At 49.1% G+C, this 9,071-nt stretch overlaps 1 protein-coding gene across 1 annotated transcript in view; it reads left to right on the top strand.

Annotated features, from left to right (window-relative positions):
* The first annotated feature begins 8 nt into the window (after positions 1-8).
* ABCD4 (ATP-binding cassette, sub-family D (ALD), member 4) overlaps positions 9-9,071 on the top strand; it is a 14,040-nt gene continuing 4,977 nt past the window's right edge. The window contains exons 1-8 of the mRNA XM_010009293.1: positions 9-81; positions 203-330; positions 550-689; positions 3,632-3,748; positions 4,027-4,152; positions 4,992-5,042; positions 7,172-7,266; positions 8,236-8,357. Of these exons, the coding sequence (XP_010007595.1) occupies positions 48-81; positions 203-330; positions 550-689; positions 3,632-3,748; positions 4,027-4,152; positions 4,992-5,042; positions 7,172-7,266; positions 8,236-8,357 (813 nt within the window). The 5' untranslated portion in view covers positions 9-47. The remainder of the gene's footprint in view (positions 82-202; positions 331-549; positions 690-3,631; positions 3,749-4,026; positions 4,153-4,991; positions 5,043-7,171; positions 7,267-8,235; positions 8,358-9,071) is intronic.

The following is a 9,071-nucleotide window of genomic DNA, read 5'->3' as shown; positions in this document are numbered from 1 at the left end:
GGCTGCAGGCTGTGCTCTTCCCCGGGTGGCCCTCCCCGAGCGCCCTGATGTTCCTAACGCTGCTCTGTGTCGCCTTGCTGGGTGAGCCGCTGGGGGTGGGCTGCGTCCCACGTCTGCTCCCCATTCCCTGTGCCCCCCTACCCCCATTTACCTTGTCAGTCCTGTCCTTTATTTCCTCCCCATGCTTGCCTCTTTCCTCCAGAGCAGCTGGTTATTTACCAGGTTGGCGTCATCCCCAGCCAGTACTATGAGGTTTTAGGGAACAAGGACTTCTCCGGTTTCAATACACTGACAGCCGTTGCCCTGACGCTGATCGTAGTAAACTCCATGGTAAGACAGATGAGAGCCTTCCATGTTTTGGGAGGGGAGGGGAAAGCTGCTTGCGGCTCTTAGCTTGATCCTGGTGATTAAGGATCTAGATCTGTCCCAATAGGTAGCTGTCTGTGGGACAGATCACTCTAGTACAAGTTGTTGGGTTTTATTTAATTTTGGGAAATGCTTGTTCTTCTCACTCATCTCTTCCCATCTGTCCCCTTGCCCTCATTCCAGCTAAAAAGCTTCAACCAGTTTATCTGCAACATGATGTATGTGAGCTGGAGAAAATCACTCACTGAATACCTCCACAGCTGCTACTTCCAAGGCCAGGTCTACTACAGCCTGCACATGCTGCAGGAGGACATCGATAACCCGTAGGCTTCCTGCAGTTTCTTTCAACCTCTTGCTTGGCTTCGCCTGGGCTGCTTCGCACCTTTTCCTGACTTCCCTGTGTCTCTGGGTAGGGGCTTGAGCCCTACAAGCTTTTGCCATATGGGCACAAATACAGTCTTCTGCCCTGGGTGGGAGGTGGTACCTGTTGCGGTGAACTCCCATGACTGCTGGTCATGATGGGTTTAGGGGTAGGATGTTCTGTTGCAAGGAAAATGGAGGCCCAGCAGAACAGGGATCTAGTGCTGCTATAAAACATGCTGTCTGGAAAGTCAACCCTTGACACTCAGTGACGTTGCAAAGGGCCTGGCTGGAGCTGGAGAGCACTGCCTCACTGCCTTCACGCAGTCAGCGCATTAGGACAGCCCCTGTTTTTCTGTTTGAACTTCAACCACCAGAATCTGCAGCTGAACACAGTTTTGCCTTGTTGGGTTTTTTGTGGTTCGGATATAACCCATGGGAGCCATGTCCAGGACAAGCTTTGTTTTGCACTGTATGAGGGCTGCATTTCCCCTTTCCTGTTCCTAGGGAGGAAATGTCAAGGCTGACTTGAAATATGCGAGGAGGAGCATTCAGTTCCTCCTTGCTTATCCCAGCCCACCCTGCCAACCCCTTCCAGTTTGCTCTGTGCACTGTCCTGCTTACTGCAGAGCTGCCGATCTACAGGGGCTGTGCAACAAAGGTCGAACGCCTCCCTTCCTCATGACTGCTCGCTTACGCTGGCCTTCCAGCCTGTCCTTGCATGCAGGATGCTGCTGTCGTGATTATGCTCTCTGAAGAGTTAAAGATTTTACATTAGATGACATGTGAGAAGTGCAGGCTTTTCCCCCGCCCCCGCCTCCAGGGTTTAGTTATTAAATACTTGCTGAAAAACTAGAAACCAGGAAATAACCTTTTCCCAACTGTGTGGCTTTATACAGTTGTTTTGAGACCCTAAGCTCTCCTCTCCTGGAGGAGACACCTCTGGTCTAGTTGCTGCACTGGTGCCATCTCCCACATTGGTGGCACCAGAGGAGACTAAGTCCAGGCTCCCTGTGAGAAATGGCTGATATTGCAGGAACTGTTGCTAATAGTGGTGACCTCGAGGAATTGAAGCAGCCTCTGTGCTTCTGCTGCCCGGTGCTAGGAGACAACCCGAGTAAGAGCAACCAGCTGTGCACAGGGAGAGCAGCAGGCAAGGAGACGGCTTGGCTTGGGTCAGACAACCATACTGCCAGATGTGAAATCACAGCTTGATGATGATGATGCACTTTATAGCTGCTGCTGGGGTTACTCCCACCCTCGTTAAAAGTTAGTTTCTGATAGTGTTTTGCAGTGGTGTGGAGTTGCAGGGAGAGGTTAGAAAGCCATCCGTGTTACCAAGGAATGTAGTGCTTCCCAGGCAGTGTAGCACATTAGCCATGGCCTGTCCTTCCCTTTGAGAAGGGCAGAAGGGAAGGACAGAGGCCCCTCACCCCATGAGACTATCCTGCTCAGGTTTATTTTTAACCGGGGAATGTGTTCACATTGTGCAGTGAAATGCATGAGATAACTGGGTCAGTCTGACCCAGAACCAGCTGTCCTGATCTTAGCAGACCAAACATGTGGGATTGCTGTGGAGTATTTTTCATTACTACCTTGCTTCTGCTCAAACATCCAATTTTATTGTTTAATTCTCTATCTTGCTACAAAAATTCTCGTTATCTTGCAATTCCTTGATAAGATTGTTTTCCCTGGACAGGGTACTTAGTGAACTAGAGCAACAGTGATCTCCTGTTACACAGTGCAAATCAAACTGAGTGTTAGATGCATGGTGTCATCACTCTAGAAGGATTGAAGTCTGGTTTTCAAGTGGCATACAAACACTTGTGGCTCCTAGCAGGGCACTTGAGTTGATGTTTATGTGTTACTACATGTTGCTTAACAGGCCATACAAAACAATATCATGCTATGAGTCCGTAGCACAACTTAAGTTATAACTTTATGGGAGCAATTACAGTCTGAAGAAAAGGAAAAATGGTGACTCTAAGGTCAGTCAGGGTGAGAGCTGCCCCAAAGTTAAGTCCATTGGTGCTCCAGGACTGCAAAAGAGTTGAGCAATTAATGTCCTTGTAGTTGCGTCTGCACCGATGGCTAAGCAGGAGTCCAGCTTTGCTCTTCATGCTGGACTCTAGCATTCACAATCATGGCCTTTCCACCTGTGCTTAGCACATGAGACTGAAGCCCTCATAAACGTGCTCTGGACAGATGAGATGCCGAGGGAATAAATGCTGAAGTTACCCCAAGCACAACTCCTGTTCAGCGGTGGGACAGATAGGACTTGAGAGTCTGTTACCGAGGTGCAGGGCTCGAGGAGGCTTGGCATGCTGCTGTCTGCTCTTGTGGGATGGGGGTGGGTGGAAGCTTCCTCGCAGCAAAGAGACCATAGGGCACTGCATGCAGTGTAAAGGGGCCAGCTACTGTGGAAGGCGGATTTGATGGAAGCGTTTGCAGATACCCAACAACTGGTGAAGGCCTGGTCCATGCCCTAGCCAGTCCTGGTAGCTTGAGTGCCTGAGGTGCACCAGTCCTGCAGGAGTTTTTGGTAGTACAGGGGTGGGTTCAGGAGAGGAGTAGGGGACAAGGATACAGAAATCTTTAGCACAGAGTTGGACAATGTTGTTGAAAGTGGACCAAGGAGTTAATACAAGGAAAAGGGTGAAAATTAACAGCAGGAGCTGTTCTTCCTGGGTGGCAGGAAGGTCCTTGTGTGAGTCCTACTGGGCCACGGAAATTGTCTTCTATTGGGGAACAGGAGTCACAGCTGCAGGTCCCTCCCAGGAGGGTTGTTCACCTGCATGTCCTAAGTTCAGGCAGTGAAACAGCCTGGCTCGTGTCCTGTTAGGGAGTTAGTACTGGTTCTTGCTTCTGGACCTTAACAGTGTCAGTGGCTCTTTGTGTTGATCAGGGATCAGCGCATCAGCCAGGATGTGGAGAGGTTCTGCAGGCAGCTCAGCTCCATGGCCAGCAAGCTCATCATCTCACCCTTCACGCTGGCCTACTACACGTACCAGTGCTTCCACAGGTAAGGACCCATCCTTGCCTTGCTTTCACACCTCTTTCCTACATTCTTTTTTGAAGCCTGGCACCCATATTACAACTCCCCAGGCAGATACTTTTACATGTGGGTGAATGATGTCTGCACTCCAAAGGGAATTCTGCCTCGGGGATGCTGGGGTGTGCAGTGCTGGCCCCCAAACCTCTGTGAAAGCCAGGAGATGTGACATTCGACTGCTTGTGCCTAAGGGTGCTGGGGTGTCCTTTTGCTTGGATTATTAGCTGACCTCTCTTTCTCCTCTGTAGCACAGGCTGGCTGGGCCCAGTGAGCATCTTTGGGTATTTCATCACTGGGACAATTGTCAACAAGATATTGATGAGCCCAATTGTAGCTAAACTTGTGCAGCAGGAAAAACTGGAAGGGGATTTCAGGTGAGTCCCAGCAGAGCAGCATTTTCACTGCCTCTTGGCAGCTCCTGTGAAAGGTGCATTTTTGTCCCCATTCGGTGCTATGCAAGCAGCTACTTCTCTTGTCCATGACTTTCCACACTCTCAAAGAAACCTACCTGCACAGTGCTGCCCCAAAGTCTGTGTACTGAGCTCTCATCCCCACCTTTCACTGCCCTGTGTCATGGCAGGCATTGCCCTTGCTTCAGTCTCCAGGCTGCTTGCCTGGTCATTGCTGTCAACTCTGCTAAGGCATTAGATGTGTTGAAAAAAACTGAACATGGCGCTTCCTTGGGTGCAGGTGAGCTGCATCTGCTGACAGAAATCGGGTTTCTGCTTCACCACCACCTTCTTGAAGTGCCCAAAACAGCAGTTTTTCCGTATGCTGTGTAACTCATCTCCTTCCCTTCCTCTACAGGGTTGTCTCTGTGTGTGGTAGGGGCTTTACAGATTTCCCTGGGGCGCAGGGCATCCAGGGACAGCAGCAGAAGCTGGTATGGCACAGGGAGCCCAGACTAGAGCAGTTGGTTGTGATGATTCTGTATGGTGGAGATGCTGGGCTAGCAAACAGGAGGCCTAAGCACTGAGAAGGTGTGCACAGAAAGTGGATACAAACAAATGTGCAAGTGAGCTGGCCCAGAATGATGTTACCTTGTGCTAAATCCTCTGGTGCTTTTTGGGCCTATTGATATGTCTGTTAAGAGATGCCTCAGATCAGTGCTCTGACAGATGCAAGATGAGTTTCCTCTAGCAAGGATATTGGCTGTGTAATTCACTGGGCATTTGTGCACAATTGTGATGATCTTTCGTTTGGGTTTGTCCAGGTTCAAGCACATGCAGATTCGTGTCAATGCAGAACCAGCTGCTTTCTACAGGTCAGTAGCATTCATTTCTTTACGTCCAAGTAAGGATCCTCCCAGCTTGGGACATCCTTTTTGTATTCATGTATCCCAGAGGAGTCCAAGTCCTGTTGCTGCAGCCAGAGCTTTTTGTCCCCTCCATCCTGCTGTAGTCATGCAGTCCTGACAATCTGTTTTCCTTTGTATTCTGCTCATCATCTGCAGAAATACTCCACAGCAGCTGGAGACAATTATTTTTTTCTCTGCCTCCCTTCTAACATCCACAGAAGCCTGACACAGGTTCGGTGCGGGCTTAGAGACAGACTGTTGCTGATATTTTGCCAGGTCCTTACCTGGAAGATTGCTTGAGGTCTCATTGCACCATGTCAGGATGTTCCCCTGGGGACTTGTTACAGGTTGCTTCTGGCCTCATCCTGCTGCTGCTGACGTGTGTGTCTCTGTGGGTATGCTAGCTGTTGCCTGGCATCCTTACCTCTGCTGCGCCTCTAGGTCAGTCTGTGCCCTGATCCTTCCAACATTGTACTGCTACTCTCTGATTTGCTTCTTACCATCTATCCCAGAGCAGAGTACACAGTCAGGAGCATGGCGACACATCCCCTCTTAGTGATGCCCTGCAGTCTGTTGAGCTGCTGCTTGGAGCTAATTTTAAGGTGTTTCACAAAAATGGCTAGAACCCAGGAAAAGGGCCACAATTTTACTGTAGCTTGTGTTGTGCTGCATGGTCAGTGGCAGGATGTTGTTGTGCCTCTGTTGTCATGTATGTGCCTTTGCCCTGCACGTTGTGAAACCACGCTTCTTCTTAAGCAAACAACAGCTGTCCAGTCTCTGGTCTTCCCTGCCTGTGATCACTATTTGGCTCCTTCATGCTGTAATGACTGAGCATTTTGAGTGTTGTGGTGCTGTCCCCAAAGTGATTTGATTCAACATCACTGATTTCATAAAGATTTATATTGACAGGCATGAAACTCTGATTTAAATAACTGAAATCAATCTTGGTTTGCATTGGCAAGTTTGAGTTATTTCTTTGTGGACTGGTTGATTCTTATTGGTTGATGATATTTGTTTCTTAATGGAGCAGGTACTCTAATTACATGCCCTTGTTTAAGCTGCAATACTTTTCCTCACAATTTTGAAGTTTTTTATTCCATTACAAAGTAGAAAATGGAAAATGAATTATTATAGCAGAAAATGGAGTGTCTTGCTTCAGTACAGTTCATTAGTAGAAAAGCTTCACTTGAGGGGAAACTAAAAATTAATTGAATTGCAAAAAACCAGTAATTTTCATGGTTGACTCATAATGAAAATAAAGGAATTCACAATAAAAGGTTGTATTCCTAGAATCCTGCAAGAGGAGGAGCACGTGGTGTGTGACTGATTTTCATTGCCGAACTTCTTTAGCTTATATCAGATGTTAGATCTTGTCCTCTTGCCTCTCCCTGGCCATGGTTTTGGTAAAGGAAGAAACAAAACTGAGCATGAATGGCAGGAAAAGCCAAATCAATACAGCAATGTCTCCTCATCAGCAAAAGAAGTCATATCTCTGGTCTCTGGTGCCTTCCTTGCCTTTAACTCATGTCCAAGGCTTTGTCCTTTCCAAATACTCAGCAGCAAAGATAGCAGCTTAGTAGTGAGATGGGTTACAGGGCAGTAATGTCACACTGAATTCTAACTGGGTGTATTTTTGAGAATGAATATTTATTTTTCTAAGAACTGAGAATCTTTAGAACTGAGACTCCTCAAAACTCTTGATTTGTGGTTTGTTTGTGCAGCTCCTGGCTCTATCTTCTCGGGCTTCAGTGACTTCCGTGTTGTGTGCACTGTGGTGGGGTGTGTGCTGGGCACAAGCGTGTGTTGGATAGCAGGGGCAATAGGTGCCATGGCAGGTGGGGGTCTGGAGTGAGGCATGGAGTGCCCTGTGCATTTTGCCACCTGAGGGCAGCCCAGCCCTTGCAAAGGAGTAGAAGGTGCTGCCACGCTTGCTGAAGGTTCTGTTTTAGAGCCCAGATGAGCCTCCTTGCTACTGGCTCAGCCTGGCCGTGGGAGCAGTACCAGACCCTTTCAAAGCCTCGGTCCTAAAGCCAGTGCTTTGACCTCATTGTGGTGCTCCCAGGATGTCTGTGACATGTTGCAATCTTATTTTACAGGGCCGGGCGAGTGGAGCATATGCGCATGGACCGAAGGCTGCAGAGCCTGCTGCAGACACAGAGGGAGCTGATAGGCAAGGAGCTCTGGCTATACAGTGAGTGGGGAGTTTAGGGAGTGAAGTGCAGCTTGTGGTAGCTCCACTGTGGTAGCCCACAGGCTTGGGAACCTACTGCTAGAGCAGCAGTGCTGGCTTTCACTCTCCTTCGTCTTGCTGATGCATTAAAGCCCTGAGGGTGAACAGAGAGTGCCTCCTGCAGCCCTGCATGAGAATCCTGTTGTGAAAAAACTTTTTAGGGAGCACAGCTGTGGAGGACCCAGCTAAATCAGAGAATGCAAGCCCCAGAAGTGGAATCTGTGCTCTTTGTGGGGCAGGTGTTCAGTGGCCAAGGAAGAGAGGGAAAGTCTTGAGCCTCAAGGAAGGAAGGAAGGAGAAAACTGTGGTTGGGAGCTGTGGAAAATTCTTTTCTATAGAGCCAATTGCTTGAGCACCACTGTTCCCTGAAAATCTCTTTTCTCCCATTGTCACTGGGTCCAGGTTTGGGTGTTAAATGACCACTGTAAAGATGGCTCTTCCTTGTCTCACTAGCATAGTGAGCTTCTGAGCAGTGTAAGGGAGGGAGAGCCCTGAACACAGGTGTCTCTACCCTCTAAAAGCTTGGGATATTAAGTTTTTCTGCCTGTCCAGTGCTGCAAGACAGACTTCATAACCAACCATTTCCTTTCTGCCTTCCGTCCTGTTTCTTGTGAGTCATTCAGGCCCCCGAAGAGTAGAAGCAAGCAGGCAAAGTGTTTTTTGCCCTGTGGTGGTTCTTGAGCTGTGAGTCTGGATGATGTTTCTCTGCTGAGGGGCCTGCCCCCAAGTGCTCTTTGTTTGGCAAATGGATTTTCATCCTGGTGCTTGTGCTGTCCTGTGAAGTGGGTGGTTCTGCTCTGGTGCATCATGAAGGGCTGAGGCAAGATCGCAAGTCTTCCTCTGACCGGGCTCATGGGCGGCACTTAAGCCTGGCTGGGACAGAGGTTGCCACCCTAACTCACTCTTTTTTCCTCAATGTGCTCTGCCTAGTTGGAATCAACACCTTTGACTACCTGGGCAGCATCCTGAGCTATGTGGCCATTGCCATTCCAATCTTTTCTGGGGTCTACGGTGACCTGAGTCCATCAGAGCTCAGTGCCCTTGTCAGTAAGGTAAGCTAAGGGTGATCTTCTAGACCCCATTATAGAGGGTGAGTGGGCACTGAGGATAGAAGTTTCATGTGGGGCTAGTGGCATTGGGGCTGCATAATCTGCAGCAGCTGACCTTCATGTTAGACCATCCCTGCCCATAGTGGCATGGAAATGGGAGCTTGGAGTCAGCTGGTGTATGATCAGCCTGGGAGTGAGAGCTGTCAAGGATACATCTGCATCAGTGTTTTCTAGCTGTTAGACACAGACCTCTGTGTCTAAAAAAAAAAAAAAAAGGGAGGTCGTAAAGCCTCTGTCTTTAGTGTTGTGGGTGGGAATTGGGTCCATGCAGTACTGTGGGTCTGGGTTATGCCCTGGGCTGCTGCCCGTGGTGAGCCTGGCCACCTGCAAGACTGAGCTAGCTTGTGTTCACTTTCCTGACCTGACTCATTCCCAGATTCTCAAACCTGGCTTATGATAGAGAATGCAGAGCTAAAAATAGCTAAGTGGGCAAAGCAGGCTGAGACATCCTGCTCTGAGCCATATATGGTGCTGGGGCAGGGCTGATGGCAGGGATCAGTATGACTTAGGGCAAGCATGATGGGCCCTGGGCTGGCCAGCAGGCACTCTGCAAACACCATCCCTGGGTGAGAGGAGGTGTATCCACCTGGTAAAAACTGCTGTACTGAGCAGAGAAGCCCTGCTCCATCCAGTAACTTCTTCGCACCCACCACCCTG

This window comes from Nestor notabilis, unplaced genomic scaffold (genome assembly GCF_000696875.1).
Source record: "Nestor notabilis isolate BGI_N333 unplaced genomic scaffold, ASM69687v1 scaffold33332, whole genome shotgun sequence".
NCBI classification, from domain to species: Eukaryota; Metazoa; Chordata; class Aves; order Psittaciformes; family Psittacidae; genus Nestor; species Nestor notabilis.
Note: the sequence above shows the minus strand (reverse complement) of the source record. Positions and strands in the feature narration are given on the sequence as shown.